Source organism: Martes martes (assembly GCF_963455335.1).
Source record: "Martes martes genome assembly, chromosome: X".
Taxonomy (NCBI): domain Eukaryota; kingdom Metazoa; phylum Chordata; class Mammalia; order Carnivora; family Mustelidae; genus Martes; species Martes martes.
This window is the reverse complement of record NC_137897.1, coordinates 77,675,175-77,694,026: the sequence shown is the minus strand read 5'-3', so window position 1 is coordinate 77,694,026 and position 18,852 is coordinate 77,675,175. Positions and strand designations below refer to the sequence as shown.

Genomic DNA, 18,852 nt, shown 5'->3' with positions numbered 1-18,852 from the left:
CAAAAACCATAAGATACCTAGGAATGAACCTAACCAAAGAGGTAAGGGATCTGTACTCTGAAAACTATAGAACACTTATGAAAGAAATTAAGGAAGACACAAAGAAATGGAAAAACATTCCATGCTAATGGATTGGCAGAATAAATATCATTAAAATTCTATGCCACCTAGAGCAATCTACACATTCAATGCAATCCCTATCAAAATACCATCATTTTTCACAGCTGCAACAAACAATCCCAAAATTTGTATGGAACCAGAAAAGACCCCAAATAGCCAAGGAAATGTTGAAAAGAAAGGCAAAGCGGGAAGCATCATAATTCCAGCTCCAAGCTGTATTACAAAGCTGTAATCATCAAGACAGTATGGTACTGGCACAAAACAGACACATAGATCAATGGAACAGAATAAAGAACCCTGAATGGACCCTCAAATCTATGGTCAACTAATCTTTGACAAAGCCAGAAAGGACATCCAGTGGAAAGAGACATCCAGTCTCTTCCACAAATGGTGTTAGGAAAATTGGGCAGCCACATGCAGAATAATGAAACTGGACCACTTTTTTACATCATACACTAAAATAAACTCAAAATGGATGAAAGACCTAAATGTGAAACAGAAATCCATCAGAATTCTAGAGGAGAACACAGGCAACAAGCTCTTTGACCTCAGCTGCAGCACTACTTGCTAGACACATCTCCAGAGGCAAGGGAAATGAAAGTAAAAATGAAATATTGGGACATCATCAAGATAAAAAGCTTCTGCACAGCAAAGGAAACAGTCAACAAAACTAAAAGAAATTTTAGTTGGGAGAAGATATTTTCAAATTTCTTATCAGATAAGGGGCTAGTATCCAAAACCTATAAAGGACTCATCAAACTCAACACCCAAAAAACAAAAAATTCAGCCAAGAAATGGGCAGAAGACATGAACAGACATTTCTCCAAAGAAGACATACAAATGACCTACAGGTACATGAAAAAGTGCTCAACATTATTTGGCATCAGGGAAATACAAATCAAAACCTCAATAAGATGCCACCTCATGCCAGTCAGAATGGCTAAAATTAATAAGTCAGGAAACAACAAATGTTGGTGAGGATGCAGAGAAAGGGGAAACCTCTTACACTCTTAGTGGGAATGCAAACTGGTATTGCCACTCTGGAGAACAGTATGAAGTTCCCTCAAATAGTTAAAAATAGAGGTACCCTATTACCCAACAATTGCACTACTAGATATTTATCCAAAGGATACAAACATAGCAATTCAAAGGGGCACATGCATGCCAATGTTTGTATTAGCAATGTCCACAATAGCCAAAATATGGGAAGAGGCCAGATGTCCATTGACAGATGAATGGATAAAGAAAATGTCAGGGTGTGGTACATAAACAATGAATCTTGGAACACCGAAAAAATAAAGTTAAATTTAAAAAACATGTGAGATACACACACACACACACACACACACACACACACATGCACACACACGCGCGCACGCGCACACACACACACACACACACAATGGAATATTACTCAGGCATCAAAAAGAATGAAATCTCACCATTTGCAACGACGTGGATAGAACTAGAGGGTATTATGCTAAGCAAAATAAGTCAATCAGAGAAAGACAAATATATGATTTCACTCATTTTTGGAATTTAAGAAACAAAACAGAAGAACATAGGGAAAGGGAGGGAAAAATAAAGTAAGATGAAATCAGAGAGGAAGACAAACCATAAGAGACACTTAAGTATAGGAAACAAACAGGATTGCAGGAGGGGAGTGGGTGGGGGATGGGGTAACTGGGTGATGGACATTAAGAAGAGCACTTGATGTAATGAGCTCTGGATGTTATATGCAAATGAACCACTAAACTCTACTTCTGAAACTAGTAACACACTATATGTTAATAAATTGATTGTAAATTAAAAAAAACACAAAATATACTAGAAAATTGCAAAAAAAACAGCTTTGGGTTTCACTGATTTTATTTTTTTCTATTTTCCATTTCATTAATTTCCACTCTAATTTTTATTATTTCCTTCTTTTTGCTTGCTTCAGGTTTAATTAGCTCTTCTTTTTGCTGTGCCTTTGGTGGAAGGACAGGTTATTAATTTGAGATCTTTCTTCTTCAGTTGGATCCCGCAATTTTGGTATGTTGTGATTTCGCTTTTGATTTCTTCTTTGAGCCATTGGTTATTTAGGAGTGTGGTGTTTTATTTTCATACATTTGTGAATTTCCCTATGTTTTTCCTGCTATAAATTTCTAATTTCACTCCATTATGGTTGGAGAACATACTTTGCATTATTTTCATCCTTTAAATGTATTGAGGCTTTTTTTTAAATGGTGTAGAATATCACCTACCTGGAGAATGTTCCATGTGCATTTGAAAAGAATGTATACTCTGTTGTTTTGGGGTGTAGTGTCCTATAGATATCTGTTAGGCATGGTTGTTCCACAGTGTGGTTCAAGTCTTCTATTTCCCTGATGATTTTCTATCTAGTTTTCTTCTCTATTATTGAAAATGCAGTATTGAAGCCTCAAAGTATTATTTTTGAATCGTCTATTTTCCATTCATTTCTATCAGTTTCATTTCATGTATTTTGGTGATCATTAGGTGCATGCATGTTACTAAATTTTTACATCTTCCTGATGGGTTCGCCCTTTTATCATTATAAAATGTGTCTCTTTACCACCAGTTACAATTTTTGTATTAGCATCACTTTTGTCCAATATTAGCATGGGCACTCCAGCTTTCTTGTGGTTGCTGTTTGGATGATGTATTTTTCTCTGTCTTTTTATTTTCAATCTATTTGTATCTTTAAGTCTAAAGTATGTCTCCTGTAGACAATATATAGTTGAATCATGTTTTTTATCTGGTTTGACAATGTGTGCCTTTTGATTGGATTTTTTAATGCATTCATATTTAATGTCATTGTTGATATAGCTGGATTTACTTCTGTCATTTTACTTTTTATTTTCTATGATCATGTCTTTTCTCCATGCCTCTTTCACTGCTTTATTTTGCATTACCTGGTTATTTTTAAATGTAGTATACTTTAATACTTTTTACAATACTTTTTACTTTTTGCTTTTAGTGGTTGCTCCTGTTTACCAAATATATCTTAACATATCATAATCAGCTTCAGAGTCATACCTGTTTAATTCTAATGATGTATAAAAATGTTATTATTATATAGCTCTATTCCCTTAACTCCCCTTTTATGCCATTATCATTATATTTTATATTTATTAATGTTGCAAAGCCAACAATACATCGTTATATTTATTACTTTACCATCTGTAGTTATTTCCTCAGCCCTTTACAGCTTTACTCCCACCCACCTCTTTTGTGCTGTTATTAGCAAATATACTACACATATAGTACAATTTTATATGTTTTAGTCCCAATAATCTATCTCTTTCCTCTTTTCTGGTACTACTTTTACACATAATGCTGGCATACCCAATGGTGTGCCACATTTCTCTGAGACTCTGTTCATTTTCTTCATGCTTGTTTCTCTCTGTTGTTCAGTTTGCACAATCTCTACTGATCTATCTTCAAGTTTTCCAATTCTTTTCTTCCAGTTCAAATTTACTGTTGAATCCTTCTGGTGAAAAACTTTTACTTCAGTTGTTCTACTTTTCACCTCCAGAATTCCATTTAGTTCTTTTTATAATTTCTATCTTTTTGCTGATATTCTTTTTTGTATATGACATTGTCATTACACCTTCATATATATCTTTAATCATGCTTTCCTTTAGTTCTGTGGAAATATATATGTATGTATTTTCTAGATAGATAGATATTTAGATATATCTACATCTATATATCCTTGAAATATTTTTCTATTAGATCTGATGTCTGGTCACTCTCCCAGTTTTTGTTGCCTGCTTTCCTTCTCAGTGCATTAGTTACACATTTTTGTTTGTTTGCAAGTCACAAAATTTTTGCCGGAAACTGGACATCTTATATAATATATTGTAGCAACTCTGGATACCCCCACCATAATTTGTTATTGTTATTTACTTGTTTATTTGTTTAGTGTCTGGCTCCACTATTTTAGTAAAATCTACAGCCCACACACATAGTGTTAAGTTTCTGATGTTTAAATTTGGTTATGAACACAGACATACTGGAATCACAGTGGTATTTGTTGAGTTTTCCTTCACTGTTTCCCCAACACATCTAGCTGTTAAATTCCACTAATTCTTAGCTGATTGCTGTCTTGTTTTCAATAGTGCCCCGGGCATAAATTTCTCTGCATATTAATCCAATCAAACTGTGGATTTTTCAGATGGATACTTTGTGAGGTCAGTGTTTGATACTTGTTTGATGCCTTACTACAGGAGGACTCCTCTAAACTGTTTTATTTTTCAGTTCTCTCCTGCAAACCAAGAAACCCACAGTTGAGGGTCTATGTTTGTTAGACCCACGAGTATTCTTCCAATTTATTTTCACCACAACCATCACTTTTCTTGAGAGTGCCCTTAGGCTTAAGATTCTTTATGCTCTGCTGTAGGTGAAGTCAGTTCCTTTGGGAATAGGTAAGGAGCTATTTTATGGCTTGTTTATTCCACTGGTAAAATCTCTGAACAAGGGCTCTGGAACATGGATATCTTCTTTCTGAATATCACAACTGTTGTATGATCTGAGCCCTCCGTGGAAGGGGACAGCAGCCGGAGGTCCTCTCAGCTTGCCTTTCCTGGCATAGTACCACTACCTCATAAGGTGAGGCTAAAGCAGGAGAATTAGGTCCTTGTCTCAAAGAGTCGAAGAATGAATCTTGTAGACAAAGGAGAGTGAGTAAAGTGACAGAGTTTTATTTAGCAAGGATACAGAGAAAGCTCTCAGGAGTGAGAGGGGTCCCCCCAGGGTCGCCCCTGAGGGCTGTAAGCTGGTCTTTTATTGAACACTGACTGGGAAACTTACAGACTTGAGTTTCTTGTGCGGTTTTGGTTTGAGCATGGACTACTGATAACACCCTTAATGACTTAATTCTTTGAGATGTGGTCATTTTCTATGATACATTGTAGCCATCAAAGAAAAATACTCTGGACCATCCAAGGTCAGGTGGTCTGTTTCCTTATCTCTTCTTCACTCTGTCTTAACACTTCTGCCTGCCGGGAATAGTCTCAGAGCCTAGCCATGGGCCCCCATCTTTCCCTGCCTATACCTTAACCCTTTCCTTATTGAAGTTAAGGACAGCTGGGGCCCCAAATATTCTAGGCATGCTATACCCAAGGTAAATTCTCTGTTCCACAGTGGGATTTGGGCAGAAGAAGGAAGACACCCCTCTCAGCTGAACTCATCCAGGATTTAGTCTCAGGAACAGGCAGTTGGGATAAGGATGAGGAATGCTGAACTCCTGCCCTCCTTGTGAAGCAGGACCTCTGGCTGGGATCTTGGGGAGAGGGAGCACTGTGTTTTGGGGTGTTGCAGTGTGGAATGAAGTATCCACCTCATCAAGCTTGGAAAGAGTGGAAAGAACTGTCTTGGTTCAAGGACGCCTGGGTGGCTCAGTTGGTTAAGCGGCTGCCTTTGGCTCAGGTCATGATCCTAGTGTCCTGGGATCAAGTCCCACATCGGGCTCCTTGCTTGGCGGGGAGCCTGCTTCTCCCTCTGCCTCTGCCTACCACTCTGTCTGCCTGTGCTCGCTCGCTCTCTCTCTAACAAATAAATAAATTTAAAAAAAAAAGAACTGTCTTGGTTCAAATATTACACGCTCTCTTATTACTAAATTTTTGTAGATTTTCTCGAACAGATGTTTCTTTGTGTGTGTTTGTCTTTAGGATCATTTCCAAAAGCCTTTAATGGTGGTTGTTGTTGTTGTTGTTGTTAAGATTTTATTTTTTTTATTTATTTATTTATCAGAAAGAGAGAGAAAGTGCACACAAGGAGGCAGAGAGAGAAGCAGGCTCCCCACTGAGCGAGGAGCCTGATGCGGGACTCAGTCCCAGGATCCTGGGATCATGACTTGAGCCGAAGGCAGCAGCTTAACTGACTGAGCCACCCAGGTGTCCCTGGTTGTTGGTTTTTAAAATATAATTGTCATCACTTTCACTGGGTATCAGGTCAGTAGTGGGGCTCCTCAGGAAGTCATGACAGAAGTCAGTTTTCCATTATTTCTTCATAGTTTCTTCTCCATTCTCTTTCTCCTCCTCTGTTGGAACTCTGCTTACATATACAGTAGATTTTTTTTCCCACCATGTCCCATTAGTCTCTCATAGCCTTTTCTGTCCTGTCTATCTTGTTGCCTCTCTGTTTCTCAGTTTAGAGGTTAACACCAATTCAGAGTCTTTAGCTAATAGCTCCCAGAAGGTCTTGATATTTCTTTTTCCCTAATGCACAGTCACCCTAAAAAATATCTGCAGGTCCCATTGGGAAAGGTTGAATGGAAGATTTATAATATAACCCATGGCTGTAGGGTCCTGCCTTCCCCTCAGTTGGGTAAGAAGTTGAGAAACCCCACAGCAACTCAAATTAGACTCTCCAGCAGATCTAGAATTTTTCTGCCTGAAATACATTGAGCATCATCTTATAGCATGCCCAATTATTTCATTTTTTGGAATTCTCTGATTAGCCATCACCACAGATCCCTGTGGCTCAAATATCCTCTAATTATCATTTCATTCCTGTGATTTATTGTGGTAGTTGCATTCACCTTGTCTTATATGATTAAGCACTGTCACCTGACCTCCACCACTCTGGGATCCCTTTATTCACATTAAGATCAAGTAGTTGGTTCCACTGCAGCATTCTCTACCATTGTCTCCAGCCTCCAGAGCACAGACACACAGAAATATTCAAAGATGCTTGGTGACCCTCTCACTACTGCATTCCTTATATTTTAGAGCATGCCTACACAAATGTCCCTATCTGATATATCAGAGTTCCACTCCTTCCCCACTTGCATCCTTACCTTATTGTAAAAGCCATAGCAGGTAGAACACTTAATAGGCAATGGGACTCTGTGACACTATGAGTACCCTGACTTGGTCCTCAGCTTTATATATCATGCAGGCTTTCTAGTGTTCAACATGTATTTTCTGTTGTATTTTCACAGCTTCCAATTTCCTTTTCCCTATGCACACTTTTTACGACCATCAGATACCTCCACAACTTTTTGGATGCTTATTTCAACACAGTATTTAAATGTCACATCCAATTTCCCAAAACTTTGGATTCCTATACTTCATTCCATGCCACCAGGGGTGTTAATTTGACTGTGATACTGATACATGCCATGTACCAGTGAATCTCTCCTAACACTTGTTTTCCACTCTCCTTACCCCCATTGTAACGAGGTTATTTTTCCCTCCTCAAATGATCAACCCAATTCCTGTAGTAGCTTTTGGTACTTACTATTGTATCAGACAAGTGCATGGCAGAAAACAGGGGGCACATTCACATTAGAAAATGTGAGAGGTTTTTTTTTTAATTTTTAAATATTTTATTTATTTATTTGACAGACAGAGATCACAAGTAGGCAGAGAAGCAGGCGGTGGGTGGGGGAGGCTCCCCACCAAGCAGAGAGCCCGATGCGGGGCTCGATCCCAAGACTCTGGGATCATGACCTGAGCTGAAGGCAGAGGCTTTAACCCACTGAGCCACCGAGGTGCCCCAGGTTTTTTTTTTTTTTTTTAAGGACAATATACAATGATGTGGGAGGAGTATTTGAGAGCTGCAAGGAACAATGCAGTACTCCATGGCTAGTAAATGTAGGATTACCAGCCCTACACCTGAGAGACAAAGGGAGAGTAGATTTACTAAAAGCTGGAGACACATACCTTATGTTAAGAAGGCCATCTTACAGAAACCTTTGGAGAAGAGCTTAGTGTCTGGTGACAGTGCAGGAAACAAACTGGGTGGAAATTTCCTGACCACATTATTCACTGCTGGTTCCCAAAGGACAAGGGAGTCCTTTGATATAGTTCATACATGTCAGACTTCCCAGGATACAGAAAGGGAGGAGAGTGAATCCAGATGAGATGGAGACAAATCCAGCAACTGGGTGAGAGTCATATTAGTAGTAGTCACTGGGAATTATGCCTGCAGTGAAAAAGGGTACACCATCGGCTTTATTTACATTTTAAGGAGGAAACTAAAAGGCATATTGTTATTAGAGGGTTAATCCAAATAAGACTGGGATTTGTCTGACCTATTCTACTGAAATAAGAAATGACCCTGTGTAATATTGTCCTATGGTAAAGGCATTAAAGATACTAAGAGTATTGTTTTGTAACCACAAGTCTGGAGTTGTGGATGTTTTGTACCAGCTTGTTGTTTATTGATAAGAACAAGGTTGATTATTCACACCTGGTCTTGGTGAACCTTCCCACCAAGAGCTCTGCTGTTGAAGCTGGCTACATAGCAAGGATATGCCTACATAACCAGCAGTGTAGGAGAATCCTGGGCAGAGACTCCATTTGTGCTCTCTGGTTCTGAGGTATTCTGTGTACACATCAGTTGTTCCTGGCCCAAAAGAAGAAGTACATATTGCCAGGATTACTATAGAGAGGGCGGACAATTGGAGCTGGCCACTCCAGACCCCTCGTTATGAAATGGCTTTTAGTTGTGACAAATATCCTTAATGCTGTTGCTATACTGAATCTTTTTTTCAGCACTAAACTATGGATTTGCAAGCATTGACATTTGAAGTCCCATGAGGCTTCTTTAGCAATGGAACTGTTTAACTGCTATAGGTATCATAGCATCTAAAGAAGGAACTACACAATACTATGAGATGCCTTCCATTTGCCTTTGTTTGTAAGTATGATTTGCTCTGAAGACTCTTTCAGGTTCTCTTCAGTAGATATATTAATCCTTGCCTTTATGTATTCTTATTCCCTAACTTTGTTTTATACTTTAGAAAGACCTTCATCTCCCATTTCTCTCCAGAAATAGATGTTGCAATTATTTTCTTCTGCTTACCTATTGGTGGTTCACACTTAATATGACTGAGTTCATAATGAATATATAAGTCAGTGGACATTGGCCTTCAGGATGAATCAGAATCACATAGGAAGCAGTAGATCTGAGGTAGGGGTCAGGAATTCACATTTTCAACAGAATCCCCTAGTGATTCTGACATGTGGCAGACTAGCACACTTTAAAAACTTGCAAGCATTAATAAAATGAGATCTGGTTAAATTTGTAGTAATATACTTCTACATGGTGTTCCATTTGGAACTGCAAGTAAACCCTGCTAGAGAAGTACACAGTTATTTATCTAGACAAGAAATTATCTGGGGCGGGAACAACTATTTTTATTTATAAATTTATTAAGAACCTGTGACTTGTCAGACACTGTGCTAGGCATTAGAGGTACTAGGATAGAAAGGAAAGATTGTGCTTTGAGAAGCAGAGTCCACTGCAGTGTTTCTCAGTTTTTTTTTAAAGTGTCGGTCCACAATCATAAATACATTTTTCATCACAACTCAGGATGTACGAACATACATATACATAACTGAAACACAAATTTCACAAAACAATTCTCACCTTACCTTTCTGTGATGTGATATAACCTGATAATTTAATATTTGGCTCTAATCAGTTTTGTTCTACCCTACTGCCTTAATAAATTGCAGGTCTTGACACACTAAAATTGTTTTAGGGTCTATTAATGCAGGGAATGTGGAACCAAAGTTTAATACAGTTAAACTACAGTTTACACGGTTAACACAGTTTAACAAAGATAATATGACGTATATCTTATGTGGTACATGTATTTATTATTCTGGGCACATATTTCATGTGAAGGTGGAAGTGGGGAGGTTAGGTAAGGTCTCCTTTAAAAAAGTGCTTCCCAAACTTTAATACATACAGAAATCAGCTACAGATCGTGTTAAATGAAGATTCTGATTTAGTACGTCTTGGATGAGGGCTTGAGAGTCTGCATGTCTAACTCTCTCTCAGGTGATGCCGATACAGCTCATCCATTGGCCACTATTTGAGTAGCCATGTTCTAAAAACCTTAAGTGTGGGAAGGTGTGTTAATCCTGTAAGGCTGCACCTGGCAAGAGTTTCCAAAGAGACAATTTCCTCTAAGGAAAGAGGAATCAAGTAGACAAGGCACTGAGAGATGAGAAAACCAGTGTGTGCCACTAAGATTTTATTCCAGCCTCCCATATCTGAATTCAGTAGAGAGATAGTTGTATGCAAAAACATACTTACAAAGCAACAAACACAGAAAAGATTGTTTTGCTTAAAAAAATCTGAAATCCGTTAAGGGCCAAAGTATCACTGAGATGTTAACCCACTTGGGTAAACATAACTCTAGAGAGGAAAAGGGCTTTATCCTCACCTCTATAGGTGACATGGTGTGGGACAGGTTTGGGGCTTACTGGGGACTCCAGGGAAATTGACTGGGCTTTGTCACCTTGCAGACACCAGCCCATCAACAGCAGTGGGAGCCTTAAGAGTGTGCAGAACTCATGAGAAGAGGCACAGTATCCAGCAGACATGGCAGTACCCAGGGGAGGCTGGCACCCACCTTTTGGCCTTATTCTTGAGCATAGGTAAGCTTATCCCTCTTCCAAGTGTCTGATGGGGGGGTCTTGGCATCAGGGGAGGCTGGCACCCACCTTTTGGCCTTATTCTTGAGCATAGGTAAGCTTATCCCTCTTCCAAGTGTCTGATGGGGGGGTCTTGGTCCCTGCCAGTGTAGGAGAAAATGTAGAAACTGGACCAGCACTGCTCACATACTCAGCACCTCATCTATTCCACTCGGCAATCCTATGAGGCAAGTATTATTCCCATTTCGCAAATGACAAAACTGTCTTTTACAGCAATGGGTCTGTAGTAACTTCCAGGTTGATTCCCCTAAATAGGAGTCCTAGAGATAATGTGAGCTTTACATATTGTTTCAAGTTCTGACAAGAAATTTAAGTGTCTCCGTTGCCTTCATAAACTCATTGAACAGATCTTTGTATTTCTTTTGTGTATTATTTTTCTTTTTTATATTTTAGTATTTCTTTATGAGAAAAGTAGTCTGTGTTCTTTAGGGAAAAATATGAGTAGAAACAAAACAAAGAAAATAAGTCACCAACAGTCTTATAATTCAGAGAACCACTGTTAACCTTTTGGTGAACAAAAGTTTCTATTTTTCCTGTGCATAGATGTACTATATAAACTTATGTTTTCTACAAAGGTGGACTGATTCTGTAGATGATATTATAAGCTACTTTATTTTTCAGGAATTAAAACGACTTTGCAAAGCACATGGGTGGAAACCCCTACTGATTGAGTGTTCTAGTTGGCTCAAAAGGCTGCTGATAATGAGAGTGACAGCTAAAGCAAATTATTAGCATAAGGTTAAGGCACAGGACCTGGCAAATGCTTGCCAGGGGCACTATACAAAAGGAATGTCTTCAAAGCTCCTCTGTGGGGCTCTGCATCCACCCCTGAGTTCCCTTGGCCCCTAGGGTGGAAAGGGTCCTGTAAACTTTTTTGTGTCCTCATAACTGTCCCCCCCACCCCGCTCAATTTCTGTCTGGTTTCCTTCACCTAATCCTCCACCCTGCCCATCTCATCAAATTCTCTTATCATCTCCTCATTGTTCAAATGCATATCGTGTATGGCGTCCTTATATTCCTTGAGACACTGAGCCAGCCCCTTGCTGGTTTTTCTTTTGGCATGCCTGGGTACATCATTCCCAGCTGGGTGCTTTCCCACAGCCTTTGGTTCCCTGGCTGACTTTTCGTCTTCTTTTGGCTTTTCCTGGCTCTCTGACTTTCCCTCTTTTCATTGGCTCTGATTTTTTCTCACTCTCTGATTTTATTTCTTTTGGTTCTCCCTCGATCCCTGGTTCTCCTTCTTTTGGCTGTCCCTTGCTCTCTGGCTTCCCCTCACTCGTGGGTTTTCCTTCTTCTTTTGGATTTTCCAGGTTCTCTGGCTTTCCCACACTCCCTGGACTTTCCTTGTCCTTCAGTATTTCCTCATTTTCTGTCTTTCCCTTGTTTTCTAACTTTTCCTTGTCTTCCAGAGTACAAGCTAATTCCGGCTTTCCTGCATCCTGTGGCTGTTCTTTGTATTCCATCTTCTCTTGTTTCTCAGGCATTCCTTCATTTTCATTGCAGAGTTTTTCCATGTTGAGATTCCCCTCCTTTTCCTGTCCCGGGAGACCGAGGAAGAGCAGACAAGAGAGACTTAGGGCTTGGGGATGGAATGCATGTCTGGGAAGTATTTACGTACCTCCCCTTGTCTGAGTTCCCTTAAGTTGGCCTGGTCCTCCAAGTGTGTCTTCAGCCACACTCCTCCCACCATTCCTCTCACACAGGTGAGCCAACCATTTCTCTGTCAGGCCCTGCCATTTTCTCTGTTTGCTCAGCGTGGTAAAGTGTAAAGCTGCTGGGAGATGGGTAGTGGGGCTCCAGATTCCGCCCATGCTGTACAGTCCACACTCGCCACCACTCTAAGTCCCTGTCCAGACACCCCCTTCCTTCACTGACCTGCAGAAATTCAGAACAGGTATCTCTTCCTTTTCTAGCTTTGTAGAGTGCTGACAACAAACACACAGAACTGCAGACAAACAGGAGAGGTGGGCTGGGCATTCAGTGGATACACAAAGACTCTGGTCCCTTTTCTGAATCCCAGGCCTCCAAAGTGTTGTTTGTATACTATTTACCCCACTATTCCTCCCAACCATTTCCTCGGCAGGCCCTACCACCTTCTATACCATCCTTCAGCGCGTTGGGGTGGGCGCAATATATGTGGTGCCGGGATGGGCAATGGGGACCTCAAATTCTGGCCAAGCTATGCCCTCTACACCCCCCACCACTGTCCAGTGCCCCTCCCCCCCTTCACTGTCCTGTGGGGATTCTGGACAGGTTCTTCCTTTTCCAGACTGGGGACAGACACCAGACATGCAGGCAGTGACAAGGACAGGGCCTGTGCACTCAGCCTACTAAGGTTTCTTTCCTGAATCTGGGCCCTCCTCATACAACATTTCCCTTCCCTACCTCCCCGGAATCCCAGCCTACATTACTTTTCAGGCCTCAGATTCCAGACTTTCCAAATGGTTTGGGTCTCTGTGTCCTCCTCCCCTGCAGGCATGCCGCCCACCCTCTCCCCTTTTCCGCGGAGGTCAGTATTTCCTTTTAGGTACAGAGTGTGAGAGCGGGTTATTTCTAGAATATGTCTACATTTCACTGTCGCACTGCGGGGGCACCTCCTCGCATTTTAGGTCCAGAAATGGATGGAGGGCGCGGAGGAGGGGCGTCGAGGAGGCGGCGGTGGGGTGCTCCCTCCCCACCTGCCCACGTCCACGCTGCATCCCCCTCCTCACCGACCTTCCAGACCCCCATCCCACTCCGCGCTGCTCCCGGATCCTACTCCCATCCACCTCCACCTCTGCCCGGGGCCGCCGGCAGCGCCCACCTTCACACTGACCTGCCGGGCCCGGGGCAGGCCTGCGCCTCCTCGGGCTCGCCGAAGCCCGCTCACCCCTCGCCCGCCGCCCGGGCAGCTCAGGGAGCTGGTTCCGCGCGGGCGACGGGAGCCGAGGGCGCAGGGACGCGACCGCAGGGCCGGCGAACGGGCGGGCGCGGGGGCTGCTGCCCACGTCGGCGCCCAGCCAGTCACGTGAGCGCCGCGTCACCCGAGCTCGGTCCCCCACCCCGCCCCCTTACCCCCATCTCCAAGGGACTAAGCAACCACACACGGTGGGGGGCGGGGTGGCAAAGGGGGAATCAAGGAGAGAGCAGGAGCCGGGAGGCTTCCAGACCGCAGGTGCTTTACCTGGCGCATCTCAGGCCCTCGCACTGCATCCCTCTGCGATGTACGTCATTGCCAGGTGTGACCGCTGATCACGGGGACGGTACCCGACTTTGCCAGGAGCGCTCAACAACTGAGTCCCACAGGCTGCTTTCAAGACCGGCTCTGCCTGACTCCAGAGCCCAGACAGTAGTACCGCCAGGAAGCGGCACTGCCCCCTTGAGCAGCTGTGTTCCTGGACCTCTTCTCTGTACCCATGTTCTCTCTCCCTGAATGATTTCTGTTCATTTCCCCCTAAGCACAGATGATTCTCAAATCTCCATCTCCAGGCTGTTCCCTTAACCGCAGACCCTCTTTGCCAACTGTCTATTGGATACCACTGCTGGAATGTCCCTGAGGGACCTCAAAATCCTTACACCCCAACCTTTTTTCTGCTACTTCCTTCTCACCTTCTCTGTTCACTTCTCTTCACACTTGAAACGTGCGCTCCAATATTGGACCGGTTCTCATGTAGAATGTCAGACAGTGGAAAAGAAAAAAGGGAAGCATTAAGACATTTTTTAAAATGCACCACAGAAGCACAGATTCATCATAATCCTTGGTTCACGACACTCTTATTAGTAACCCATGTTTGTCCCTTTTCCTCTTTCACATTTGTGAAACCATCACCCAACCAGAGAACTAAAAAATTGCCAATATTGTAGCTTCTACTGTGTATTCTCGCTCTCACACACAGAGTGTATGTGTGCGTGAGTGTTTTTATGTGTAAATATGGGAAACTTCCATTTCTGTTTTGATTTGCAAAATGCCGCATCTTGTTTAAGCAGTTATGAATTATGTGCGTGACACAATCAATTCTAACTATGTGTCTGCTACATATTTCTTAATTTAGCAAAACATTGATCTTTCTATAATGTTTTGCTCCACCAAAACGTATATTCTCATTATCACCATCTAGCAAAAATGTTATCCTCAGTGTTGAATTCCCGACTGAATTCACAATGTCATCCATAACAAGGCTAGATGTTTCCCTTTCATGAATATGAACCTCAAAAGCATTTGATCATTATTGTTATTATTCCATAAATTTGATTAAAGTAATATCAAAACACTGTTGGTATTAATAGGTTTTCTGTTTTAATCATTTATGATGCTGGTTTTAAATTTTCAACAATAAAAATAAATGAATAAACTATTATCAATAATTGTACCCTGAGTTCTTTTGTTAATAGAGCTAACATATTATCAGCTATCATTCCTGTTTTTAAACATGCACACAAAAACTTGGAATTCAAGATTTGTGCAATTAAATTAGAAGAAAAATAATTTGATCTAAATTAGAAGTTGTGTTCATACAATGAGAAGTCAACACAACTACATCTGTATGTACTAATTAACCTACTACCTTCTGAGGTAGATGCAAATTTTTTTTTCAGCAGGTCTGTAGATTTGGGTTTTCATGAGGTCAATAGTGTCATTACAGTTCCCTTAGTGCATAGCAAATGTCAGCAAACGTTTTGTGCAAGTTCAATAAATGTTTATCACCAACATTCTTAAGAAAATGAAGTTTGTTATTGAATTGCCCATTCAATATGCACTTTCATTTCTTATTGAAAAATTAAAGAATCATCCCAACAATAAAATAAATGTAGATTTATACAGTACAATAAATGACAAAACCACCGTACCAATAATTTTCATGGTCCACAGCAGGACAGCTCAGCCTTTACTTCACATACATTTCACATACACTTAAACCTATAATTTGCCACGTTTTCCTATGATCTTATGTCTGATGGCCTGGTATGCTCATGCACTTTGAGTGTCCTTGGCATGGGTCGTGGCCCAACTACTTAATCGCATGTAACCAGCAGAGGTAACAGCATCAAATGTTTTTCTCACTACAACTTTAACAAAAAGGAGCTAGCTCTGCAGCTGTTCCTGCATGAGTTTACTTCATTTTAACAGTGACAACCCTGCAGGTTTTCCTTGAAAGTGTTATGTTAATTATGTTGAATTGGGAAAGAAACATTTCAAGTGTGATTAAATTAAGAATTTTGAGATGGAAGGGTATCCTGGATTATCCAGTTGGGCTATAGATACAATTACAAGTGACCTTTCTATGAGGGAAAGAGACAATTTGACAACTGAAGTAAGATGATAAGCTGCTGGCCTTGAAGATGGAGAAGGAGAGAAGATCCAAGGAATGTAGTTATAGAAACTGGAAAAGGCAAGAAAAAATGGATTTTACCTAGAGCCTCCAGAAGGGAAGCCTCGCCTAGAAACCTCCAACAACTTTGATTGCACTTTGATTGGACTTAATGGAACACTCTTCGAAAAGAATAAATAAGTATTGTCTTAAGTTTTCAAGTTTATGTTTATATGTAACAGTGGACCTAGAAAACTAATTCAAGTAAACAAGGTCTTCTAAACCCATTCTGGCTTACTTTAATGTAGATAATGTAGATATTAGTAATAATAATACATTGTTTAAATGAAGATATTGGACAATTGTTAAACTACAAAGGATACCAGGTCAACATGTAACCCTTCTATCAAGGGAAAATCAAGCATTTTTATCATAGAGCCACCTGCCTAGTGCCTGGCACATAGCAAGGTTTCAAGTGAGTGAGCTTTCTTAGTTCCCTAGACAAGAAAAACACTGTGTTTGTGTGTGTGTGTGTGTGTGTGTGTACACGTAAATCTAAAATTGTATAATGTATATGTATATGTATATATATGTGTATATATGTGTATATATATGTGTGTGTATATATTTATATACACATATATATACATATACATATATATACAATTTTATATATATATGTATATATATATACACACAATTTTAGAATTACGTGTCATTGTAAGAAACAACAAGAGTGAGTTATCTTATGCCCTTTACCCATTTTCCCTCAATGGTAACTTGTGTAACTACAGTACAATATTACAAACAGAAAAATAACATTGATATCATCCATGGAACTTATTCACATTTCACCATTTTACATGCACTTAATTGTATGTGAGCATTTCGTTATATGACATTTTATAATATATGCTTTCCCAGACGGGATCTCACTAAACCCTACATCGATCTGAGAGTTGTTATCAAAAAAAAAAGGCCAGCACCAGGGAAATGATGTACCCAAGCCAAGCCCTTATGTTATGCCTGGCCCCCGTGTTCTACTGCGCAAAGCTTCTTCTTTCTTGGTCACATTACACATATTATTCTTGAGAAAATAATATATCATTAAAAAGTGGTATGGAAAATATATGAAATAAAATGAAAGGGGTGATGGTTTCCTTTTTCAAACCCTCAGAACTGATTCAATGACTATTTTCCTTTTCTCTAAATTAGCAGAGAAATCACACTAATACATAGAAATGATTATATACACAGAATACATAGAAGTTATACATAGTAGAAACTTGTACATTTCCTTTCCATTTAACATTTTCACATGATAATTATGTAATCATGCTATTTGGGTTATGGGAAAGGAGATTTAAAGGATATTTCCTTTAAAGGAAGGATGGATGTGAGAAAGGAGGGAAATTAACATCAGTGAAGTATCAAATGTACCATTTGTTGTGCATGACACTTGAAATCTTCTGCTTTTTTAAAAGATTTTAATTTATTTGAGAGAGAGAGAGAGAACAAATGAGAAAGAACATGAGTTGGGGGAGGGACAGAGGGAAAGAGTTAAGCAGATTCCCTGCTAAGCACCTGAACAGGGTGCCTGACAAGGGGCTCCACACAGGGCTCCACAGGGGGCTCCATCCACCTTTGGCTTGGGTCAAAGGCAGAAGCTCAACCAACTGAGCCACTCAGTGCCCCTGAAATATTTCGCTTCTTTGCTTTTCACAATAATTGTCTGATATAGATATAATTATTCCCATAATGCAAATGAGAAAATGAAAACTCAAAAATGTGTAATTTTTTTAAAAATCTTGCCATTGGTACAGAGATGACAAAAAAAAAAAAAAAAACAAAAACAAAAAAACACCTGATCCTGAGCTACTAGTCTCCTCAAATAACACACTACAGCCTTTTTACTCTATGATCATGCAGCCCTTAGGGATAAGTGTTTTTGAACTGTGTATGTTCTCCTTGGCAATTCATGCTTGTATGGATGGGTACTAATACCTTTCTTTCTCTAAGTGGACATTTCTAGTACATATAAGCATCTACATCTCAGAAGAAAGATCTGGAATATGGTGTTTGGCTGGAGGGTCTGGCAAATAATAAATACCCAATAAATATCTGTTGAAATAATGGATCTATGTATCAGTGAAGGGTATTAACCTCAATGCCTTAAGAGCCCCTACAACAAAATAGAAAAATGAACAAACTTTGTAAATAGTGCACAAATAAAGTGCAGATGGTCAATAATTAAAAGAAAAGTTCTCACTAGTAATTTAAGAAATGCAAATAAAAACATCAAAATTACCTTTTATCACCTATCACCTGACAAAAATTAAGTATAGAAAGAACCCAGTAAAATGGAGGAAATTTTCATGGAAGAAAAAGTTTTAAACTGGCTCTATATGTATGCGTGGAGAGAGAGAAAGAGGAAGAGTGAGAGAGAGGGAGAGATTCAATTTCAATACCAATCACAGAAATGGGAAATGGAAGCACATTATCAGTTAGAAATGAATATTTAATTTATTAATTATTCTGATTCATTAAATATTCTGATGACACCAGGTATAGAGGTGAGATGAAGAAATGAGAATTCTCATACACTTTTGAGAGATTTTAAAATTTTAGGGAATATATATGTAAGCATGTAATATAGGGAAATTTTCTCATTTCTACAAAAATAAGCTGGTAAGAAAATACTCACTGAAGTATTGCCTGAAATAGAAGACAAAAATGAATAAAATAAAAAAGCAGTCCGAAAGTCCTTCCTGTCTATCATCTATCTATCTCTCAAGAGAATATATATATTGTCTGTCCTCCTAATACTGGATGGCCAAGGTTTAATTTAATTCTTGAACCTCATCACTTTCCTATCTTCTATTACTTGATAAATAGTTTCAACTAGTTCATGAAATATATACAATTATGATTCCCCAAGTGCTGATCTCACTCCTGAAATCCAGGATTGTATTATTTGACTTGCT

General features: G+C 39.9%; 1 protein-coding gene across 1 annotated transcript; it reads right to left on the bottom strand.

Annotated features, from left to right (window-relative positions):
• Positions 1–11,356: 11,356 nt before the first annotated feature.
• On the bottom strand, positions 11,357–12,109 carry TCEAL2 (transcription elongation factor A like 2; the record flags this gene model as incomplete). Its single annotated transcript, XM_080795620.1, is given in 4 exon segments — positions 11,357–11,427; positions 11,430–11,511; positions 11,515–11,732; positions 11,773–12,109. Coding segments are annotated over 4 exon segments (693 nt in total). The 5' UTR covers positions 12,095–12,109.
• Positions 12,110–18,852: the final 6,743 nt, after the last annotated feature.